The sequence below is a fragment of the Aethalodelphis obliquidens genome, unplaced genomic scaffold (assembly GCF_003676395.1).
Source record: "Aethalodelphis obliquidens isolate GAN/ISIS:26980383/991018 unplaced genomic scaffold, ASM367639v1 scaffold25, whole genome shotgun sequence".
NCBI lineage: Eukaryota > Metazoa > Chordata > Mammalia > Artiodactyla > Delphinidae > Aethalodelphis > Aethalodelphis obliquidens.
Genome location: NW_020837969.1, coordinates 11,925,546 through 11,951,312, shown reverse-complemented (window position 1 = coordinate 11,951,312; position 25,767 = coordinate 11,925,546). Strand labels below are relative to the sequence as shown.

Genomic DNA, 25,767 nt, shown 5'->3' with positions numbered 1-25,767 from the left:
ATAGCAACAAGCTCACTCACAGTGTCCAGTAAAGACATTGCAGTTTTAGTATCAGACTATCATCATGTCAGGAGCCATCAGTAACCGACAGCTCATTCCACATGTAATTCTACTTCTGACAGCACTCTCAAAAGCTTTTCACCAAAAAGACTAACATTTTTATTTAAAAATAACAACAGCAATCCAAAAATCAATAGTAACTGGGCTGAAACCTGTCTCTACCTTTGAAAACACAGTTGACAAAAAAACCCCAAAACAATGGTACTATCAAGCCCTCTTGGAACAGCTGAATTAAAACAATTAGCGTATCTCATGGTCATAAAATGGCACTCCACTTAAAATCATTTGGGCTGCGATGACACACCCATTTACTTTCTTTCAAAAATGATCATTGTAAATTTAACTTTTGACAATTCAGACTCTTCTCTGCTTAAGTGATGTGAGATTTTATTGTATGTTGGGCGACAATGGTAAAGGAGGCTAACACCCGTGTTTTCTTCCACATTATGTACTTTACCTACAGTTGGCTGAAAGCCACTGCTTTCATTTGGGGGAGTCTTCTGAGTGGATTACCTGAATGATTTCCAGCTGCCAAATATCAATGTGCATTTTATTTTGTTAAGGATGAAAAAGTTTGATTCTATTATAATGATAAGTGAAAACAGATACTGCTATTTCCAACCCAACATTATTTCCGATTGTTTCTGGTTTTAAGAGTTTGGTCTTAACTGTTCAACACCCTTTCTTCTCAGAGAACCATTGGGCATCGTTAGCTATTGCAGGATCACTGTTTCTACTCTCATTCTCCAACCCACTTTCAAATGTAGGACACAGAACATGAAAACAAGTGTCCTTAGATCCCAGCTAAGGGTTATGCTAATGCTGATTTTCACGTTTAACACAATGTGGACTCTACTTGGAGACAATAGTGAGAGCTAAAATGCCAAAAGCACTTCAGGTATTCCAGGCACTGTGCTTCCAACCCTCACAACTACTCCAGTAGATGGATACAGTTTCAATTCTTATTTTACAGGTGAGGAATCTCAGACCTAAAGAGAATAAGTAAGTAATCTGCTGAAGGTTACCCTGCTACTAAGCAGCAGAGAGCGGTCTAGAACCCAGGAGAATGTTTTAAAACTACAGTTGTAAAAGTTTTACTTATTAATGGCATGATAATATATATAAGATCAAAGACAAACTAGAACTGTAGCAGAATGACCTAAATAAACCCTATGGCCCTTATTCTACCTTAGAAAGGTCAGTATTCTTTTTTTTTTTTTTTTTTTCTTTTCGGTACGCGGGCCTCTCACTGTTGTGGCCTCTCCGCGGCCGTGGCTCACGGGCCCAGCCGCTCCGTGGCATGTGGGATCCTCCCGGACCGGGGCACGAACCCGTGTCCCCTGCATTGGCAGGCGGACTCTCAACCACTGCGCCACCAGGGAAGTCCCATGTCAGTATTCTTCTATCCCACCCAAGCTGAATATGTGAAGAGCCTCACAAGCCCTAGAGCCTGTTTTTGCCTTATATCAATACGCGGTGAACTCTCTGCAGTTGGATCCAACCATCTAATTTTCCAGACCTATGTCTACGGCTCAAATCTCAAACCCGAGAGTCCCAAATCGGAGGCAGAGAGACCCATGACTTTTGCACATTCCCTGCCTTTTATACCCACTACACCAAAGCAACTGACGTTTTGAATTGACTTTAAAGTTAGTTCTGAAATCCAGAAAGAGAGTGATTCAATGTGATAAGCACGACTGGAAATCATACAGCCTCTTACCATCTCTTACAATCCTAGTGTGTAATAAGTTTTCTTTTAAAAGAAGGAGAAACGAGATGGCAATGAAGGAAAAGTAAATTCCAGAACGTGTGGACCTTGGGAAGATCACAAGACAGGCAGGGTTCAGAAATCTGCCCTAAAAGTGACCCTTGCAACATTAAAGTTACAATGATCACAGTGACACTTTACTGACGACTACTGTCCCTTCTCACCACTCCCTCCGTCGTCTTGCCAGGAGCTCCCTAAGCAAAGCCGACAAAGGGCAGCTGTCATCTTGCTCTTCTGGAAATCTTCCTCATCACCACTGCTTCCACCTCACTAAAAATCCTCACCACCCGCCTCCTCTCTCAAGTCACCTTTAAAGAAAAGGAGAAATCAGCTCCAGATCATCAGAGGATTAATAATAAAAACATGTTTGACATTACTAAAGAATAGCGGGAAGCAGAATCCCAGATGCTGTTAGGACCATTTGTGATGACTAATAAATGGATTCTGTCATCAGAAACGAGATGATTGAATATATGTTTAAAAATCCCAAACTTCTGTTTAACAACAGTGAAAAGGAAAAAACAAAACCTACTGAGAAAAATATGAAACATTTTTGAAATATACTACCTTGAGATACAAATAATAGATAAAAATATGGAAGGTCAACTCTAGATCTCTTTCTGCTAAATAAACCAATAAGTTGCCACATAACCCAGAAATTCCGCTCCTAGGCATAAACCCAAGAGACATGAGAACTTATATCCACATAACCACCTGTGCAGGAATGTTTGTAGTGGTTCTATTTATCATCACTCAAAAGTGGAAACAACCCAAATACCCACCAACTGGTGAATGAATAAATGAAATGTGATGTATCTGTACAATGGAATATTATTTAGCAATGAAAAGAAATGAAGTACTGACACATGCTACAACATGGACGGACCCTGAAAGCAGTATGCCAAGTGAAAGAAGCTCACAAAAGACCACATATTGTATGATTCCATTTATACAAAATGTATAACAGAATAGGCAAATCTAGAGAGGAAGACAATAGATAGTGGTTGCTTGGGCTTTGGAGATAGAGGATATGGTTGTGCAGAATGGGCAGTGACAGCTAATGGAGTACAGGGTTCCCTTCAGGGGACACAAAAATGTTCTAAAACTAGATTGTGATGATGGGATACAACAATAAATATACTAAAACCCACGGAAGTGTACATTTTAAACAGGTGAACTGTGTGGTATGGGAATTAATTCTCAAAAAGCTGTTAAATTCAAAAAATAAATTGGCAAACAGAAATAGAAAAGGTAGAATGTCACCAAAAAAAAAAAAATCACCTCTTAACAAAGACAAAATTGAAAATCATGGTATCATTATATATCACTTAAACTAGCAAAAAAAAAAATTAATACAAATGATAAACACCTGGTCAAATGGCTTCCTATTTCAGATTAACATCCGAAGTCTACAGTGGTCCCCAAGGCCTATGAATTCTGTCTTCATCTCATTGTCTAGGTTACCTCTCTCACCTCCTCTCTTACTGCTCTCACTTTCTCTCTCCATATATTGGGGCCACATTTGACTTCTTACTGTTCTTTGAAGATCCCAGACCTTCTCTAACATCTGGACCTTTACACCAGCTCTTCCTCACCTAACTTCACCACCTCTGTCTAGCGTCTGCTCAAATGTCACCTTCTCAGTGGGACTTACCCTAAATACTCTATACAAAACTACAGCCAGCTCTCCTTCTTCATCTCTCATGCCCTGTTATACAGCAATTATTTTTAGTTAGATTGATTTTTTAAAAAAACAAACCATGACTAGAAGCTGAATTTATCAGAATGCTTTCTCTGTATCAACTGGAATGATTAATGATTTCTGTTTACTCTGTTAGTGTAGTGAATAATTCATTTCCAAATCCTAGACTGTACATATCTAGGATAAACCCAACTTGGTCCTGACTATTTTTGAATGTTCCTGCATCTGGTTTACCAATATTTTGCTTAGGATTTTTGTATCTAAGCTTATGAATATGGCTGGCTTATTTTTTCCCTCATATTATCTTGTCAGAATTTGGTTGTATTAGCCTAATCTTCAGGGTGTATCTGGAATTTCACTGATAGTAACAGGGCTGGTCAGATTCTTTCTTTCATCTGGAGTCATTTTTGGTCAACGATATCTTAGTAATAACTTATTCATCTCATCTCAAAATGAAAATGTAAGAGTATAAATTTACTCAAAATGTCCTGTTATTTCTTAAGCATCTAGAGTTTTATCTCTTCATTCCTTGTATATTTTTACTTGTTTCTTTTCTCTCTTATCAATCCTGACAGACACCTGTCAATTCTATTATTCTTTCAAAGAACTAAATTATGCTTTTGTTGATCTCCTCTATTATAGCCATGTTTATTATTTAAATAATATCTTCCCTTAATTTTATTTCCCTTCATCAACTGTCTTCAGATTTATTCTGTTGTTCTTAGATGGAATTCACTGCTCATTAATTTTAAGACTTTCTTATTTTCTAGTATATGCATGCAAGGCTAAAACTTTTCTCCAATTCTCTTCTGACACTACTAACAGTATTAGCTAAACTACAGACTTTACTTGGATCCCCCAGGATCCGACCATGTTGTCTTTACTTGTCATGTCTCCCTAGACTCCTCCAATTTGTGACACTTCCTCAGTCTTTTCTCATCTTTAATGACCTGTTCGCTTTTGAATAGGTTAGATGTTTCATGAAGTGTACCTTGGGTTTGCTAGATGCTTTCTCATAATCAGACTGAGGTTATAGATTGGGAGGAAGAATATGACAGAGGTGATGTGTCCTTCTCATTGAATGATATCGGGGTACATGCTGTCAACCTGACATCACTGGTGATGTTAAACTTAATCACTTAGTTATGGTAGCAAATCCCTAGATTTCTTCACTTTAAGTTTACTGTTTTTCCCTTTCCAAACTCTACTTGTTAGAAGATAATCACCAGGCCAGTCCATACTCAAGAAGAGAGGAGTATCAAAGATTAGTGGACGTGTTAAAAATCACCAGCGTTAAGTAATACATATTTGTGGGGAGATACTGTGAGGCTACACAAACATCCCTTTTCTCAACGTTTTACTCACTAATTTTATCAAAGAGCACCCATTATTATTTAGAAGTGTATGGTTCTCCTCCAAATTAAGTAGCCTCTAAGTTTTTTAAACTTAGGAGTATAACATACCTACAAAAAAGAAAAAAGAAAATCTCAAGTAGACCATTCAATAAATGAATGGTAAAACACCCATGGGAAGGTCAAAAGTTCAAGAAGTCCCAGAAGCCATTCCTGTGCCCCACCAAATTACTAACCCTTTCTTTCTCCCCAAAGTAACCACTATCCTGACTTCCGACCCTATAAGTGGTTTTGTCTTTGTTGAACTTTATATAAATGGAATCATACAGTATGTATTGTTTTATGTCTAGCTTCATTTACTCAACATGGTGTTGTTGTAACTGTGCTCAATTATACTTGGGGGCTCATATTTTAACACATTCATTGCCCTCTTTTTTCTTCTTAGTGAAGCATTTTGCCTTATAATCTACCTATTCCAAAATTAACAAAGCTATATTAGCTTTATTCTTTTTTTTTTTTTTTTAATTTATTTTGGCTGCGCCAGGTCATAGCTGTGGCACATGGGATCTTCGTTGCGGCATGCGGGACCTTTAGTTGCAGCCCGTGGACTCTTAGTTGCAGCATGCATGCGGGATCTAGTTCCCTGACCAGGGATCGAACCCGGGCCCCCTGCATTGGGAGCACGGAGTCCTACCCAATGGACCACCAGGGAAGTCCCAATACTGGCTTTATTCTGACTAGAATTTGATTGTTGCATCTTTTTTACCCATCCTTTTATTTTTAACTCTTCTGTATCTTTGTTTCTGGTGTCTCTTATAAGCATCATATAGGTAGATTTTTCTTTCCAAAACCAGTCTGTAAATCTTTGTCTTTTAAACTAGAACATTTAATCCAATTACACTTATTTCTAATTATTTGGGTTTAATTTACCCATCTTACATTAAACTTTTCATTGGCTTGCCTTTTCTATTCTCTTCTCTCTTTTCCTGCTTTCTTTAGTATTTCCAATGGTGAAGAACTTCTGGTGCCATTAGTTACTTTCAAATTTTGTCTGAAAACATGTTTATCTCATTCATATGCATGAAAGATGTTTTCCTGTGTATAAAATTCTGGTTGATGGTTATTTTCTCTTAGAGCACTGAAAGTATTACACTATCATTTTCCTTTCATCATCACTATGGAATAGTCAGGAGTATCGCGCTAACTGTCAGACCTTTGCAAATAATCTTTTTTCCTCTGGCAGCTTTGAATTTTAACCATTATATGATTAATTTACAGAAGTTCTACTTAGTTCTTTTCCCATATATCCTTGGTCATTTCATAGTCATAGTATCTTTCTTACTCATATTTTCAATTCCTTTTTTATTTCTTGACATATTAAACACCCATATTTTACATTCTGTATCTAAAATCAACAAAATCTGAAGCATTTGAAGACCTGATTCTATTGTCTGTTTTTTTCTGTGGTTCTTACTGATGTGACCTTGTTTCTGTGTAAATTTGTGATTTTGGGCTATGAGTTTGTACCCTTAGAGCTCTACCTGTGGAAGACACAGGTGCAGGTGCGTTTCTCCGGAGAGGATATGCACTTCCAGGCAACTGGCAGCGCAGCCACCTGCCACTTTCTAGACCTGCCACAGCTCGAAGTAAGTGTTTAGCTTGCAGTTTCTCAGACCTTCCAGGTAAGTGTGAACTCAGCCTGCAAACCCATATAAGGTGTGTCAGGTGGTGATATGTTCAGAGGTCAGAATGGTTTCTCATTGTTTCTCCAAACAGGTCACTTTTCCTACTGCTTTCTGGTGGGTGATGGCAGTGGCAGGTATGTTGGGGTGGCAGGGCTGGAGGAGTTTAATCCTAGCTCCTCTCACACCGAGGGTTTGGTCCTTTTGGGTCCCAATTTTATGCAGTTGGGCTTTGTCTCCATGAGACCATGAAAAGAACACGATGGAAGGTGACGTTCACCCAGCGTGGCAAATTCTCTTAGGGAAAAGCAAGTTTTAGTGCTCTGTTATTGCTTTAAATGTCTTATGGCTAATTTAATTGAGTTTATGATTGAACTTCTCACATTTAAATTGCTGATCCATCTGGAATTAAAGGAAAAAGGTACAGATTCACTTTCATTTCTTTTAAAATGGGTCAAGATATGTCCCAAGCATTCATTGAATAATCCATTTTTTCCTTAATGATATGGAGTGCCACTTTTATCACATTTTAAATTCGACAAGGTGTTTCTGCATATTCTTCAATGTTCAGTTCCACTGATCTTTCATTTTTGTGTCAATATCACACTTTTGTAATTACTGGAGATTTAAGTATTTTAAATATATTAAGATAAAGACCTATATACAATTGCCAACCCAACTGTAATAAACACTCATGCATACAGATTGTGGTCTCTAAATACCACTTCTCACTAAAAAAGAATCAGAGCTTCTTGGAGAAATGTTTGATTCCAGACCTTATACAAAAAAATCAAGAACATCTTTCCAGACCAAAGAGAAAGAAACTATCAGAATATTGGGATCAAAGGCCTCAGGAGCCAATATAAAAAGGCTCCTATACACACAAGACAGGATGATGTGAGGTTCAATAAGAATAATAATTGCAATGACATATCAATAATGTTTAAATTCGTGATCACACAGTGATACTTAAACAAGCAAACTCAACTCTGTTGGTCATCTCTAACAGATGCTAAGACATAGCTCATCATTTGAAATTTGTTTTTTTTTTTAAAAGGAAAATAATCTAACATTTATTCATCTTTCCAATATGAGCTGAGGGTAAGCAAATAACAAGTAGCAGTTGGGCAGTGTGGAATTTCACTTTATAGAAGTATCCCAACAAATAAATAAATAAGGAATAATATAATTAGACTATCATCATTTTGTAATCCTTAATGAAATGACCTAGATGATGATCATGAATGACTACTACTATAATAAAAAAGAAAAATGGGACATTGTATGCCTGAGGGAGATAATGTAATACCAACCATGATGAATTCTACTCCCCACTAAGAAAAAAAAAAAAACCTAGATCTCATAATCTCTACATCTAATTAGCAATTTATACGGGCCAATAATTTTTTTTATAAAAGATACAAGATACAAAAGTCAGATGAAGACCTCTATAAACAACCTGGTTTTTATGAATAGTTACATACAGAGAAAAGAGGGTGACTGAAATCAACTTCAAAAAAATATATATTTGTCTAAACTCATCATATTGTACTTTTAAATTTGGTGAATTTCATTATAAATAGTTTATAATAAATTATAACAGCAATAAAAGTGAATAAGTGATCGTTTTCTATGTGGGGGGAAAAGATTTAAATGAGTAATTATTAGAACCAATAAATAAGGTAATTTCTTCATGCCCCTGTCCTGCTTTCTGTCAATTATGCCTTTTCAAGCATTTCATACACATGGAAGCACACCAGTAGGTAGTCTTCATGACTGGCTTCTTTCACTTATCATATTGCTTGTGAAATTCATCCATGTCATGAGTATTAGCAGCTTGTTCCTTTTGATTGCATTTTATGGATATACCACAATTTATTTATCCATTCATCCACTGGTGAGCCTGAAGGCTGTTTCCAGGTTTGGGCTAGTAAGAATAGGGCTCCTGTGAATGTTTACACTCAAGTCTTTGAGTATATGCTTTCATTTCTCTTGCGGAAATACCTACAAGTGGGATTGCTGGGTAACATTTTAAGTGTATGTTTAACTTCGTAAGAGATGTATGTAGTATAAATAGCTATTTTTTTCCTCTCACAACTTCATTGTCGTGGCCTCAAGAGGCTGATTCTCTCAAAATTTAACATGAACATATTAGGTCAATGTATTTATTGGGTTTATGTCAAGGAAAAGTATCAAAATATAATGAAGTGTTGGTTTGAGTTGTGTTCATTATAATATCTTTATCTCACACAGTTCCACAGAGCTTAACTCCCACAGTCCTTCAAAAAAATGAGAGAATGAGTATTGCAGCCTTCATAGAATCATTTAAAATTGATTTTTAGGAATCCTTATTCCCTGTTCCTGTCTGCTTAGACTGTACATTCTCTCACAGAAGAAGTTAATTGCATTTGATTTTGTAAAATGCCATGAGCATTACGGATATGAGGGTGTTTATGAGTGAAGATGGAGAAGTCTGGAAGTCATGGCCAGAGAGACTGAGACAGTAGTTCACCCAAGTGAGGAGAAACTAAATACCTCCTCCCCCAGCAATACAGTTTTGATGAAGAATTTCTTTTGACATATAATTATTTAGGCTGCAGTATGGTACCCTTCAAAGCTAGAAAAGGAGACCAAAATCGTTAGAGAGAAAGAAAGAGAGAAACAAAACAGTATGAAATCAATAAATGTGATTGTTATAATTTCACTCTACTGAGTATGCTTTTTGAAAAAAACACTACCGTGCTATGAAATTTAATCGTTTCCAGTTATTAGCATGTCTTAACAGAGATAAGACCAGTTCTTGCATTAAGTAGAGTATCTCTCTCCCATTTTCTCTTTCAGTCTTGCTTCTTTAGTGAAGGTGAATCAAGTCATATCATTCTTCATTTCATTCAAACTTCATGAAGACTGTTGTACTATTTTCAAACCCAACACCAACTACAACATAAATTCATTTCTGGATATCTTAAAAGAATAACCATTTCTGATGTACAGTTTGCTACTGCAAATCAGTATTGCTCTATCTCCTTCAAAACCTTGAGATCAGGAAATTGGAGCTGAAAGAACTTGGGATGTAAGTTAAGTATAAAGACATCACTCATGTCTAATCAAGAGACAATCCTTATTTGTAGCAATTTGCATTCTCAGAAGGCATATTTCTTTTCATCTGAAGCACACTGCTATGACTTTTGTATGTTAGTTACATCACTGGTTGAAGTGTCATAGTTTGATGTGCACATGAGCTAATAACTCCATTCACAGTTACACAGTTACAAACTAACCCTTACATTCAACTGCCATTCTTTTAAAATCTGTGCCCAAGACTGCAAATAGGTGAGATTGTGGATGGCTTTTCTAAGTCCATCACCATTGCTAAAAATAATTCAAAGTGAATTCATATTAACAATGTGGGGATAAATATATCTGAGAATAAAGACAGCACCCTGTCATCAACAGCAATGCCCACTAACCAGCCATGTATTTGGCGTGGAGAGCAAACAATTTAACCAGAGGAGCGTTTGTTTCCTTTTTGACAAAATTAAAAGTTACATCAGATCATATGCTGCGGTGCTCAATAAATTTCTCAAACACATTTGTATTTCTAAAGAAATTTATACTTTTACATTTCCAACATTTTATTTCAGTTTGATAAACAAGAGTAAAAACTTAATCAAAATTCAGCAAAAATTTTCTACATCCAATTTTCACCACATCTCACCTATTTGTAATCTGGGATATAAATTTTTAAAAATATCAATTGAATTGAAGGTTGAGTTTGTATAAGATACACCATTCCTTATCCTAAGTATCTATAATGAACGAATGAAATAATAAATTTTGGTGTAAAATTTTTTACATTCCTCTTCCTAAAAAAATAGATTTTCTCAAGAAATTAAACACCCACCTCTAAAAGTTATGAATATATTACTAAAACGGCATTAATTTATTCATTTCTCCATTTCAATAACTAGGAATAAGATGCCAGGAAATACCGTTATCCTATTAGTCCGAGGAGGAAACTACAGCCCAATGATCACCAACACCTATGACCATAATATAAAATAATACAAAACAGATGCTTTAGACAGATGTTCCTAAATACCTGATTCTCAAATGCTTGACCCATTTGCTGTAATTCAATAAAACAAATGAAGCACCTACTAATATTGTTACAGTAAAATAATGAAGTATGAGGCCAGTGCTTGACTTCATCTGAAAAGTTGTTACTATGACAAAAAATGCAGGCAGGTCCCCTGAGACACCAAAGCAATGAAGAGTTAGCTAATTCATGAGTTACTATTTCTGCGGCACTACTTTGTGAAAGGGACTAGTATATGCAGGGATTCTACAGGATAGGCAAGCCAAGAAAAACTAGGTTATCAAAATCCATGAAACTCTGCTCAAGTTATCCAGCTGCTTCTGAATGGCTGGGGAAGAGCCACCTGGCCAAGAAGTGCTCAAATGACAGAGAGAGGGAACGATCTGCCCCGCCATGTTCAAACCATGACACAGCTCAAAACATCACAAGAGAGCATGGACCACAAGGGCCAATGTGCTAAGGAAGTGTTTCTATAAAAAGGCATTTGCGTGCTTCCCTGGTGGCGCAGTGGTTGAAAGTCCGCCTGCCGATGCGGGGGACGCGGGTTCGTGCCCCGGTCTGGGAAGATCCCACATGCCGCGGAGCGGCTGGGCCCGTGAGCCATGGCCGCTGAGCCTGTGCGTCCGGAGCCTGTGCTCTGCAACTGGAGAGGCCACAACAGTGAGATGCCCGCGTACCACAAAAAAAAAAAAAAAAAGGCATTTGCACTGACAGGAAGTGTTAGACAAGTGCCTATTCGCTAATGAAAGAGATGCTCTCATCTTTCATTACAGTTATTATGAATGTCTTCTACCTCTTCTTGAGGGAAGTACCTTCGTGGGGAAGGCACTCCTTCCTGACTCACCTTTGTGGTCCCACAGTGATGCCATACACATGAAACACAGGCTTCTGATATTAAGAGCACATTAAACTGGCACAACGTAAGCTTTGTCTGAGGGATTCTGCTGCATTGGGAGACATGTCCAGGGGACAGGACTACTTGGGATCTTCTGGGACTCCCGCAGTGAGACGGGGCTCCATTTCCTTCTAACAGTTATTTGTGTGAGATATCCTATATGTACTTTTGATTTTAAATCCCTCCCTTAGTTTGCATCTTTCCTAAAATAGCATTTAAATGGACAGATTATGACAGCCTGTTGAGGTATTCCATTTACAATATGTCTTACAAAGAAAAGAACTGTGAAAAATGTTTAAAATTTCAAAGGGCAGTAATAGTAAGTAATAACTTCTTGAGAAGTGCACAACTCAAGGGAATACTGAAGTTCAGCAAGAGTAACTTTTGACAAAATACCTTCATTCTCCGCCCCCCCCCCCGCCTTTTTTAGATAAGGTATCTGCCTAGCAGATCACAGAAATGTATACACACGGTAGACATGGAGCAGCAAGGATCCCACAAACCAGCCCATGAGATTCTTAAGGAACGTACAGAGAAATAAAGGTGGATTGACAGAGTAAGGGTTGTTTACGGTAGAAAAGAACACTTCTAACAATGACTTCCATAAGTGAAACCCAGAAATCCAGACTGAAGAGAGGTTTGCTTCCAGAAAGTATAGACGAACTTTTTCACACTCTTTTTCTGAGAACGATAGAAAAGTTGTGAGGTAAAACAAAACAAAAAAGAACATCTATTTGAAGACACTGGCGAACGACTAAGGCAAATAAGGGAAGCCCATAGTCAAGATCCAACCTTGGCACTGTTTTTCCTTTTGAGGCATTTGCATATGTGTAGGGAAAGTGAAAAGCTGGGAGAATGTAGTGACCGAGAGAGCCTGCCTGACACACAGAAAGCACCGGCTGTCCCACAGAGCTGAGAGGCTTCGGGGAGAGACTGGAATCCAGCCTCAATCCGGCAAAGGGACCCTCAGGAAACAGCCCAGGAGTTCAACTGGGATTCTGAAAAGCTCCGCCCTAAGAGAAAGGGTGGACTGGAAATAGACCCACTCTTGAGAAAAATGAAGGAAGCCCAGAATTCAGAAAACTCAAACCCTGACTGAATTAAAACTATCTATCCCTGGACTAACTGCCTATAAGAAGCAAAACTAAATCCTCTTTGAAGGATAACAAGATCATCCCAAACCTCAAATGATCTTTATTCTCTTTCATACATAATATATGGCTCTTAATTAAAAGTAAGCGGCTGTGAGATGTCAAATATTGACCAAAAATCAAGAGAAATGCCTAGAATTTCTCGAAGAATCCAACATACAGGAAATCTAGATATTATACTAATTAAGACATGGAATTTTCAAATAACTGTGATTATTTCATTCAGAAAAATTATTATATCAACATGCAGAATTGGGGCAAGTAACTAGAAACAAAAAAATAAATAGAAATTTTAGAATTGAGAAAACACACAGTGGAATTAAGCTGAAACCAATAATAAAAGATAAGAAAATCCTAACCGGTTTAAAAATTAAGTAATATACTCATATGAGAAATTATAAAGAAATTAGAAAATATTTTGAACTGACTGATAATAAAAATACAAATTCAAAACCTATGGGATGTATGCAAAAGCCATGCACAGAAAGTAATTTAGAGCTTTAAGGGCAGATATTAGGAAGTAACAAGGCCCAAAACCATGTGTCAGTATCTGCTCGAGTTGAAGCTATGTATATTTTTTGACACGGCAATTCCACTCCTAGGTGCATAACCAACAAAAATGTGTACATCTGTGCACCCAAAGACATGTGTAGTAGACATGTACACTAAGGCATAATTTTTAATTACCAGCAATTCGAATAAACGCTAATGTACGCCAACAGTAGAAGAAATAAAGAATTCATGGTATCTATACGAAAGTGGACTGCTTTACAGCAATAAAAGTGAATGTAGATGAATCTCAAAATGTTGAACAAAAGAAGCCATCAGGAATCCATGAGGTAGCATTCCAATTTCACAAAGTTCAAAGCAGGCAGAAAATCAACTTAGAGTATTGCCAATAAAGGTCACCTAGTGGGCTTCCCTGGTGGCGCAGTGGTTGAGAGTCCGCCTGCTGATGCAGGGAACAAGGGTTCGTGCCCCGGTCCGGGAAGATCCCACATGCCTCAGAGCGGCTGGGCCCATGAGCCATGGCCGCTGAGCCTGCGCGTCCGGAGCCTGTGCTCCGCAATGGGAGAGGCCACAACAGTGAGAGGCCCGCGTACCGCAAAAATAAATAAATAAATAAATAAAGGTCACTTAGTGTCACCTTTAGGGAGAAGGATGATGATGAGGGGATACCATGGGGGCTTCTGGGGTCATGGCAATAATCTCTTTCATGACCTATGTATTGGTTGCATGAGTTTGTTTACTTGGTGAACAGTCTGTAAGACTCCAAAAGTCAAGGGTAAACAAGCTGTGACCTTAACAGCAGTGTGGTCAAAAAGATTTAAGGTGAAGATGGGCAAACAACCCATGAGGAAGTGTGAGGCACTAGAAAAGGAAGTGACGTGGTGATGTGAACCGTGGGCATCTTGAAATATTAGGCTGTCTGATGAAGGAGCAACTAGGCTCAACTCTGGACGTGTATTTCAGCACAATAAGGAAAAGTAAGTTTTCCAGACTCAAATTTTGATGCAGTATACTAACTGCAAATAATAAAACTGCCCAGAAAAGGAACACACTCTCTCTCAATAGAAAGAACAATCTCAATCACTCACAAAGACTACTCATTGAGGATAAATGAAAGGGTTCCTGCATTGAATGGAGAGGGCAGATGACCACAAAGTCCCCTTCCAGATTCTAGGCATACGTTCCACGAAGAAACACAATAAAAAAGTCTTACCCTTAATCGCGTAGTGGAGATCTCAGCTTTTAAGATATCAGGGTCATATTTAGTACTGGATGAAGATCCTGAGAATACTTTCAAAGGGAAAAAAGAAAAAAAAAAAGTAACTTGTACAAGTTGCGTAACTAGTTGTCAACTTGGAATTTACAAACTCTAAAAACAACAAGATTTACATGCTTCTGTGGATACTTACTTAACTTTATAACTCCTTTACTGTCATTCATCAGACACCTAAATATAAAAAGTCATCTTCAAACCTTTATAATTTTTTTCAAGAAAAAGGAATGTTATAAAGACCCCAGCGCCTCATTTTCCTCTGAATTTTATATCTATGGATAAAATCTTAGAGAATCTTATTGCAGACCCAGTTTATCAGAGTTTTGCATTATCCAGAAACTTGTAATCTAAGTAGAACTTCTGGGCCCATCACAGATGCTTCTTTAAACAAGACCAGCTCCAGATTATCAATTTCTGAGATGAGAGAGAGGTCGGTCAACTCGGGTGTTCAACAGAAACTTCATTCTAGTTAATAGCTCCAGTTTTAGTTTAGTCCCACTGCAAACATTGTACAAGAGTAGCACAAGGGCCAAATTATTTGCCCTGATCTGAAAAGGTAAACATTAATCCCCCACTGAGGAGACTTTTATCTGGAATGGGGTCAAGGGGTTTTACTGAGAAATCTGATGTGTGCCCTCAGCCTCACGTGGCTCTGAGGGACTCTTCCTGCCCGGGAAGGAACAGGACTCAGAACAAGTCCCACAGAAACCCAAGTGGCCTTCTATTACCTACGACTTGGTCCCCATTTCTCAGGTCTGAACAGCCACGCTGTACTTACAGCTGGTGCGAGAGCTCGACTTTTCCTTGTAGGCGTCATTTAACCGGACGTATTCATCCAGGGCCAGGGCCAGTCTTTGCTCCTTCACGTGGTACAGCTCCTTCTGCGTCCTGAGGGCATCCTGAGCCACGGACAGATAGTCCTTGAGCATTTTCTCCTGTTCCCCCCTCCATTGTTTCCTTGGATCTTCAATCTGCGTGGTTTCTGAAAGTATATTAGGTGGGTTATTTTTCAGAATTTAATGATTTTTTTTTGTCTATTTATTTAAGTTTTCAAAAAAGTAGCCATCTTTATTTCTTACCTCCTTTAAGTAGTTTATTAGTGGTATAAAGTGACTTCTCCAGAAGTGTGATAGTTTCTGTTTTAGTTTACCCAGTGCCTCCCCATCCCAACCTCTTTCAGGTCCTTGTCAGCAGTTTATCCTCATTGCCAATCCCTCAGACACAGTGTTGCCTAGGTAAGCACAGCAGCAGGGCTGTGCTCAGGTCCTTCCTTTCAAGAACTGTCTGGCTCCCCAGTACCTTCAGAATAAAAGCCAAGCTTTTATGGCCCTGTATGATCTGAACCCAACCTGCTTCCCATGCTTCTGTTCACTCAGTACAGGACTCTTGCCAGGCTGCCCTCTACATCAGCAGTACTCAAAGTGTGGTCTGCAGACCAGCACCGGTCCGTAAACTCTGTTACGTGTCTGTGACAATAAGTACAGATATCAAGAGTAAACATTTTGAAATGTTTACAGCAATTTCATACAGTTATCCTATATCTGTTGACTCTAATAATAATAATACTGGGCCTTGCATTTTGCATTTTTTTCAACTTTTCCAATTCATTTTTATTGTTATTTTATAAAAATATCAGTTAGTCCATAATGGCTCAGAAATTTTAAAACAAACAAACACAAAGACCAAACCCCGGTCACGGGTTAAGGAGAATACCCTAAGGCACAGTTCTTGGTTCTGCACTTCTGCACACTAGCATCACCTAGAGAGCTCTAAAATAAACCCCAGACCAATTAGAGTTTCTGTGGGTGGAACCCAGGCAATGGCAGGTTTACAAGCTCCTCCAGTGATTCCCATGAGTGGCTGTGGCTGAGAGTCTGTGCTCTGCAACAGCTCACATACTGCCTCCTGCACGGAATTACGAATTATTCAAAACATCCCATCCTAAACTTGCTCAAACTTGCCTCCCCTGCCTCACCCACTCCTCCCAGAGGGAACCAAAATAAAGGCTCTGGCCCATGCTTTCCCCTTCGCTCCTTCTGCCTCCTGACAGACCCAGGTGCTTCCCCACGTGGCCCTTCATGGTGTGATGTGGCCCCCCTCTCTTGGGAACTGTAAGTAGTACAACTTCTTTCGATGGCACTGACCTATTTGTGATGTCACTCAGTCATCTCTAGAAATTAAATCCCAGGTACAATCAAGACAGATGGGTCATACGGGCTGGCCACTGCATGAACATGAAGACCTACCTCTTCCTGACAAGTTAGGATTGGATAATTAACTTATCAATTTGCTGGAATGTCCAGTGGTGTGTACTGTCTTCAAAATGCTTTGTGTGTGACTCTCAACCTTAATGTACCCCAACTTGGTATTTCTGGTTGCCCCTAAGGACTCCAGTGAGTCAAAATGCAGAGAATGATAGTAGACGATCTGCTGTGACCACAATTATCTCCAGCGGCCAGGCTGGCTCTGGAAATGTTTAACCTGGTCTCCAGGGATAAGTGATAACACTACAGTGGTTCAGACGTGAAGCCTGGGTCCCCTTTGGGCCAAGGGAGGCCTGGGTCAGCCAGGGGCACCGCCACCACTGCCTCAGACCTACAGCCCTCCCTTCCGTCAGTGATTAGAGAAAACATCAGCGCTTTCTCTAAAGTACTGAGTATTCGGAACACGAATTTTTAAAGATGTAAATACTTCAATGTGCAAAAGAGGCAAATCTCATGTAATTGTGGGGAAAAATACGCTAGAGTCAATGTCCAAAGAAGATATGCAGGAGGGGGCAGTGCTGGACAGACAGCCCCCCAGCCAAGAATCTTCAAGGGCATCGTCACAAGGGGCAGGCTCGGCGTCTGGGCAACACGGAGAGTAGACAGTGATCAGCCAATAAGAGCCTAAACATCTCCATTTTAAATATTCCTTACAACTCAGGTCTCTGGCTATCCAAACATGTAATATTTACATTCATTTCCAATATTTCTATATACGAATGCAAACTGACTCAAAGCACAGAGAATTCATCCTCTAACAAATAGAAATTTATGGTCTTAACTGTGGATGACCCCCAATAATCCTCACCTCCTAGTGTGCACACCCCTGAACACCGGCTAGCGTGCGCGACTTGCTTTGAACGAAGAGCACACCGAGACTGGGTGTCACTGTGACCGCCGTCGTGCCCTCTCTGCCTGGCCCTCCTTGGCTTTTTTGCTCTAGTGAAGCCAACTGCCAGGTTACACGTAGCGAGGAGAGGGGGGTGACGGCCGGCAGCAGACAAGGAACTGAATGAATCGTGCCAGCCACCACACAAGTGAGCCTGGAAGCAGGCCTCCTCCGGTCATGCCTGGGGGTGACACAGCCTGGCTCACACCTTGAGGACACCCTGTGAGAGACCTGGAGCCAGAGGACCTGGCTCAGCCTTGCTTGGCTTCAGCGCCCGAAGAAACAACGAGATAATAAATGCAACCTGTTACAGTGAGATATATAACTAGGAAACTAACCAAATAAAGAGATGATACAAATTGAAAATGTGCATGAAAAACTTGAAATGTTCCTACATTATAAGAGCTATAGCAAGATACACACTTCCAGTTCTCTCTCAATATCTCTGGAGGTTTTACCTAATCATAGTTCCCTACATATTGGCAAACTGGCATACTTTCAATAAAATGCTTGTCAACAGCTAAATTGCCACAAAACCCTGAAAGTAACACTGACTGACACTTAAATGAATAAAGTACAATGATAATAATAATAATAAACTATCAGCATTTGTTTTGGATACATCAGCAGAAACACTCCAGTCGACTGGTTTAAATACTGGATGCTACAAGAGACTCAGCAGGAAACACTGACATTTCCAATATACCGCCCCATTCAAATATGAACTACAGAAGTGGGTTCCAGAGGCACCTTTGAAGAAGCCTTCAGAAAGCAAGATTGTGCTTCATCTCCATCAGTTATATTTGCTGAATAGATCTGTGAAGAATATTTATTAAATGTAAATACTCAAAAAGGTATATTATACAAACATGGTATTTTTTTATTAAGACCTGGTGGCCTTGGGATATCACTGTATTATAATGCAATATAATTTGCATGTTGTCTACTATATGAAAGAAGTAGTTAAAGTAGTACTGTTAAAATGTCACGCACCTCAAGGGAATTCACATTCCATCAGTTTTATAGATGTGGAACTTTATAGATAGAGAACACGTTGTGAGTTACAAGAGCTTATCAGGGGAGATAACATTAGACTCTTCAAAGGAATATTATTTCTGTCTCTCATGCACATTTCTATTCTTTCTGCTGTGCTCAGGAAGAATGAATGAAATGAATATGAGTAACTCTCCTTATCTTCCTTTATAGACACTATCTGCTATGTTTACTTATCTGTTTGTTCTACAGACAATTGAGCATCTACTGCACGCACTAGGGAAAACAGGATGTTCAGGTATGATCCCTCCTTCCAAACAAATTATAAAGTATAGAAGAAATTGTGACACAGGAATTAAAACAACAACAACGACAACAACTGTTTTATACGGTAGAAAATGGCGAGAGCCCCGAGAAGAGAAAGGTCAAGTGCCACAGAAGTTTAGAGACACGGGAGCTTCCTCTGGCTGAAAAAGTAAGGTCCCATGGAACAGGCAGTGATTAAGAAGGGCTTTGAAAGGTCCCAGACAAGAGGCCCTTCAAGGACCAAACCCCTGTTTGCCGCTCCAGCCGTTTTCCCCAGCCTCATTCACACCAGCCTCAGCCGCACTGAATTTCTTTTCTTTCCTTCATTGAGTCCTGCTTCCTGAGGCCTCTTCAGACCTCTGGCTTTACTTGTGGGTCTTCCTTCTTCCAGGCAGTTTCTCCTCCAAACTCCCAAAGCCTACCCCCTCCCCGTGTTCTCCAGGACTGGTAACTTACTCATCCTTTGGGTTATGAGCTTAAAGCGCCTTCTCTAAGTAGCTGCAGGCATGCCCTTCAGAATGGATATGGTGCTTCACTTGTTCTCCTTTGTTCTGCTAGTGATGGTGGTACTAGAATTCTGCTCTACGTTCTCACTTCTTCCCCAATACTCCAGGAGGGACTAGATGGTTTCTCGAACGCCAGGTTAATAAATATGAAACTCATTTTGTAAGCAACAGTATGCGGTAGAAAGGCTCTAAGTAAGGGCATGAAAGGATCTTAGCTATATTTTAGGAGGATCATCTGAGAGAAATGTGAGGTTCTATTATCAAAAGAGTTGATATGATTGTGCAGAAAATTTTTTGAATGAAAGATTATACAATAAGTTAAAAAAAGCAGTTTATAAAACTGTACGTATGTAATATAATCCCACTTGATGTATACAATATATTGAACACTCGTGTGTGCGTGTGTGCATGTGTCTGTGTGTATCAATATGAAAAAGTCTGGAAGGATACACACTACAAGATTTAGAATACTTGATTATCTCTGAGTAGTATGAATATAGATAATTTCTTCCTTTTACTTACCCACATTTTCTACTTTTCTCCTATCATATCTATTACTTCTATTAAAAAATATTTTTTAGGGCTTCCCTGGTGGCGCAGTGGTTGAGAGTCCGCCTGCCAATGCAGGGGACACGGGTTTGTGCCCCGGTCCGGGAAGATCCCACATGCCGCGGAGCGGCTGGGCCCGTGAGCCATGGCCGCTGAGCCTGCGCGTCCAGAGCCTGTGCTCCGCAACGGGAGAGGCCATGACAGTGAGAGGACCACGTACCGCAAAAACAAAAACAAAAACAAACAAACAAAATATATATATATATTTTTTAACGGGAAAGGAACAAAAGGCACAAGGCAATGAGGGTCTGAATTAGGAAAATGGCAGTGAAAATGAGGCTAAAGGAGCAAATCTGAAAATATAGAGGAAAAGATCAACAAGAATTGACAAGATGATTCTACATTTTTCAACTCAGTAACCATGAGGACTGTGTTTCGAAAAATAATGAAGTCAAAGGGAAAACTGAAGAATCCCATTTTGTACTTGTTTGTTTTGACGTTTCAATGGCAAAATAGGTAGCAGTGTCCTACAATTGGAAATGTTTGACAAATATTAGGACAATCAGAGTCAGATAGACAGATAGAAGGGTCATTAACATAGTAATGGCAAAGGATGGTACTGCTGTAGGTAAAGGACAGCATGCTGGGGGAGGTGGGTAAGGCCACATCTTCGGGGAGTGACAGGATACAGGGACTCTCAAAAGGAATATGAGGCAAATGAGGAGAGAAAGAAGGAACAGTGAAGTGAGGAAAACAGGTTTAAGAAGAAAGGCGTGGTTATCTATGTCAGCTCTATATCCAGGGGGAAGAGACAGATGACTGTGACTATGAAGAGGTCCCTGAACTTGACAACTATATGAAATATGTAACTTATCACTTATCAGTGATGCTAACTAATAAGTGTTAGTATCACTACCAGCATAATATGTTCTACTTGGATATTTTAAGTATCTAAATTTTTTCTTTATAAAATATCTTAACAGGGCTTCCCTGGTGGCGTAGTGGTTGAGAGTCCACCCGCCGATGCAGGGGACATGGGTTCGTGCCCCGGTCCGGGAAGATCCCACATGCCGCGGAGCAGCTGCACCCGTGAGCCATGGCCGCTGAGCCTGCATGTCCAGAGCCTGTTGCTCCGCAACGGGAGAGGCCACAGCAGTGAGAAACCCACGTACCGCAAAAAATATATATATCTTAACAGTTTATCCTCCTAGGAAAACATAAAGGATGAAATAAATCAGAGATGAAGTAGAAGGGTCAAAAATTTATTTCGTTTCTCCTAAAGGAAACAACTCCATATTAAATAGCATATACACCTGAGGAACTTTCATCAAACCTGAACACATGTGCTGCTTCAAAGCTAATATAGAGGAGTTTGATTCAGGGTAATATGAAGTACACACCATCCAATCTCTCCGAGACAGCATGGGGAAAGATGAGAGAGGAGAGCTGAGGAACTGTCTATTTAAGTTTGTTGCCTGTTTTTTTTTTTTTTTTGGCGGTACGGGGGCCTCTCACTGTTGTGGCCTCTCCCATTGCGGAGCACAGGCTCTGGACACGCAGGCTCAGCAGCCATGGCTCACAGGCCCAGCCGCTCCACGGCATGTGGGATCTTCCCAGACCGGGGCACAAACCCGTGTCCCCTGCATCGGCAGGCGGACTCTCAACCACTGCGCCACCAGGGAAGCCCTGTTGCCTGTTTTTAAATTGGTTTGTTTGTCCTTTTAATGTTGATTTCCAGGAGTTCTTACATATCCTGGCTATGGATATATAAGATATGTGTACAATGAATATTCATCTGTGATATTGTGTGTATCAGTAGTATATTCCTTAAAAATAACGTGAGTAAAAGATTCCGTTCACAAATTGAACACACACTCCATTTATATGAAATTCTAGAACAGGCAAAGCTAAGGTGTGATGACAGAAATCAAAGCAATTTGCAGCAGTGGGAGGGGTGACGGGCAAGGGGCAGGAAAGAACTCTCTGGGGGCGGGGTGAGAATATCTTGTATCTTGATTGGCTGGCAACTACAAAGGAGTATACATTTGTCAAAATTCACTGAAATACGTACTTAAAATCTGTGCATTTTCTTATATGTAAATAAGACCTTAATTACTAAAAGACAAAAAAGTTAAGTACAACTCTGACCCTATCAAAAAGTGATTTTTGATACTAAAAGACAAAATTACTAAAAGACAAAAAATTACTAAAAGACAAAATTACTAAAAGACAAAAAAGTTAAGTACAACTCTGACCCTATCAAAAAGTGATTTGCTTCTGGTTGCAGTGATAATATCAAAACCTTACAAACAGTACTTCATAATTACCTTCTAGTCAGTTACAAACACCCCCATCAATATCTACACCCCGACTCCGCACACACAGCCACTAAAAGGTGAATTCTATCACAAAACACTTAGGGCCTAAAATAACTATCACTGTCAAGGTCAAAACTTTTCCTTCTACATATTTAACAGTGTTATATAGAAATAGTATTAAACAGCCAAGCAGTCTTAATTTCATTTTTTTATTGAAATAAGGAGAAAATAATGCTGAAACTATACAATGTCAAGACACAACATATGTGTAGACCAGCTGTTAAGAGAAGATAATACAATCAGCTCCCTAACTACTTCATAGGAATGTCTTTAAGATTAATGAGATAGGTCCTTTTTAGTGGGAAAACTACCTGCTGTGGGTAATAGGGGCACGTTAGGGCACAGTAAATCCATCAGGTCACTGGGGTACCATTACTGTACCAAAGCAAAATGCGAGACTTAAACATGTATGTTCTGACAATCAAGTTTTGAAATATTCAGAGTAGTGCTTTCTGAAGCATAATTTATAACTGAAATGCACTTCAACTTCTTTCAAAACAAACAGAAAGCTTTTAATCTGTGAGTTAAACAATAAAGCTCTTCTTTGTTCTAACATGTAAGACTTTATCATCATACCAGGCACCCAAAGATACAGAAATAAAGATGCAGTCACTGTGCACAAGAAGCTCACAATTTAGCGAGGAAAAACATACAAATAAATAATTTAAATGCAATATAACAAGTGTTATTTTAAAATCCTTAAGTACCTGGTACTAAGAAATACCTGCACGGGGTAACTAATTCAGAATGGGGTGGGGACTCGCAAGGTGGAGGGTCAGGTGCCAGAGAAGGCCTCTGGGAAACAGTGGGCAGACGGACCGAGCGGACGGACCCTAGAAGGATATGGCAGTCGGCCGAAAGGGAAGGCCTGGGGGCTGCGCAGAGAGTGACCAGGGCTAGAACCAACAAATGCAAAGAAAGGCAGAAAGCCCAGGAAGCACAAGGCACAGCTGGAGCGTCATCCCGTGCCAGGGAAGGACAGGGCGGGAGATGAAAGTGGAGGCCAGTGGGGCAGACTGGAAAGAGCCTCACAGTAAGGAATCAAATATACGCATCTGGAACTCCGGACGAGCCCTAAGAGACAAATGTGGCCATCACCCAAGGAGATCTGCAGGCTGCAAAGAGAAGACGATTACAGAAATCCTGATAGCAGGTACAGGAGAAGAAGAGATGGGCAAAAGAAAACGGCAGGAGCAGCCAGGTATGCCAAATAAATTCCAACAGAAGGTGTCATGAAATCCAAAGGGGTAAAGAGCAAGAGGGAGTAGCCCGTGGGGGCAGGGATCTGTCAGATCAAGGCCAAGGAAGACAGGCTGGGGCGCTGGGATTCCGTCACCTGTGGGGTCTCGGGTGACCTCGGCAAGAGCGTTTGTGTGAAATCATGGCCAACAATGGAGGAAGGGAAGTCCACGGGGGCTGTGTGTGGCTTTTAGTGAGTTTCCCGGTGAAGGGGAAACAGATGACATGCTGCAAGGGATGGGGGTTGAAAGATTGTTTCAAGTAGGAGTGAGCAAGAGAGTGAGAATGAGAGAAAGTGAGAAGGAGGGAGGGAGGGGGGGAGAGATTGTTATTATTTGTTTTTTCTTTTGGTAGTTTTGGTTTGGTTTCATTTTGAGAGTCTCCAGTGTTTAAATACTAAGCTGAAAGAACCATTAGAAATTGAAATGGTGGGAGAAATTTTTTTTTTTTTTTTTTTTTTTTGTGGTACGCGGGCCTCTCACCGTTGTGGCCTCTCCCGTTGCGGAGCAACAGGCTCCGGATGCGGCATGTGGGATCTTCCCGGACCGGGGCACGAACCCGTGTCCCCTGCATCGGCAGGCAGACTCTCAACCACTGCGCCACTAGGGAAGCCTGGGAGAAATTTTTAAAACCAGAAAATAACTGGTAAAGATACTACCTAGGAGAGAAGGATGGGATATAGAAGTTATTAAGCGGGGTCTTGGGGGTTGAGGTGGGTGATTCAGAAGAACACCTCTTCCACTGAGAAAAAGCAGAGAGCCCTGGAGGTGGGTTTAGAAGCTGAAGAGACTGTCGGCAGTGGGAGGGAAGTTGAGCTAATTAATTTTCTCATTTTGGTGCCATGAGAACTTATTTCCATTGAATCAGGAGAGGAAGGTTTGTTTCTGGTTCCCTAAATATTATTTAAGGAAAAAAAGCTAACCTTTTATCCATATAAAATAAGTATAAAAGTGAGATTTAAACAAGCATACGTCTTTTCGTTGAAAAACTGACTTAATACGTCCAAGACCTTGCTCCTTTCAACCCCTCTATCTCACCTACCTGTGAGAATTAGACAATGTCACAGCCCTCGAACCTATTCCACCACAACTAAGCTACTCACACTGTTACCTGTACACTCCCCGCCCCAAGGCATAAGCAACACTCAGCACTCCGGGCTTCTCAAGAGTCAGCTTCTCTGGCTCCCTGGCTGCCTCTGGGTGGGGTGAGCATTTTATTATCCGTGCTTGGTGGTCTTCTAGGCACAGCACCCCCTTTCAGTGTAAATTACTGGAAGTGAGTCCTTCATCTCAACTCACTTTCACTGAAGCCTCACACTAGGTCACTTGGAGGCACGCATGCAGCCTTCCCACCCGATTGGCCGTCCGCCCCACGGCCTTCGGCCTCTGCAGACTTCAGAGCGGAGCAGCCCAGTCACTTCTGGAACCTTCCCAGTCATGCTGGGAAAGGAGTATTTGCACAGGTAAAGAAAGAGACTGACAGGGAATCTGTGCAAGGATATTTTCACAAATTCGATACGTGATGCGAACATATTTCACATTCTTAGATTTCTAAGAGATCACTGCCATAAATATGGGCTTTTTGTGCCTCTCAAAATCTTTATCCTATATCTAGACAAGGGCAGCCGCAAGCCGTCACTCGTAAATGAACATCAAATAAAACACTTTTCTATAATGATATTATTCCTAAAGATATTAATGAGTACTTATTAAATAAAATTTTAATGTAACGATAGACCTAAGAATATTAAGATAATGGAGTATAAATTCATTATGTATTCCTAAGAACCTATAAAAATAAAATAATTATTTTTAAGTGAAATAAGCAAAATGAATATCAGTGAGTATTACATTCGACCATCTGAATAAAATTTTTATAGGGGTGGCTAAAGAGCTAAACAGAAATATAAACACATACACAATATAAAAAAACATACAAAAAATACTACTTCAAGTACGTGTTTTAAAAAGTTGTTTACAGCCACAGTGGTCCTCTGCCCTAGGCTTACCATGACAGGGAAGTGACAGATCTAAACGCTATTACGGTGAGAGGTGCTCCCCTTCCAACCACAAAGAAATCAGGAAACAGAAACAAGACGAGGTTCTGGTCTTCTCGCCACAGCTACAGCTGCGTCTTCCAGAGTCGCTGGTG

At 40.0% G+C, this 25,767-nt stretch overlaps 1 protein-coding gene across 2 annotated transcripts in view; it reads right to left on the bottom strand.

The window, feature by feature from the left end:
- Nucleotides 1-25,767, bottom strand: part of WWC2 (WW and C2 domain containing 2) — a 166,409-nt gene that overhangs the window by 53,602 nt on the left and 87,040 nt on the right. The window contains exons 1-3 of one of the 2 annotated variants that reach the window (XM_027122584.1): nucleotides 15,271-15,382; nucleotides 14,629-14,666; nucleotides 14,433-14,509 (exon numbers count right to left, since the gene is read on the bottom strand). In XM_027122584.1, coding sequence (XP_026978385.1) covers nucleotides 14,433-14,509; nucleotides 14,629-14,659 — 108 coding nt within the window. In that variant the 5' untranslated portion in view covers nucleotides 14,660-14,666; nucleotides 15,271-15,382. Of the gene's footprint in view, nucleotides 1-14,432; nucleotides 14,510-14,628; nucleotides 14,667-15,270; nucleotides 15,475-25,767 lie in introns of those variants that run through there. The other variant, XM_027122583.1, reaches the window with a different exon arrangement.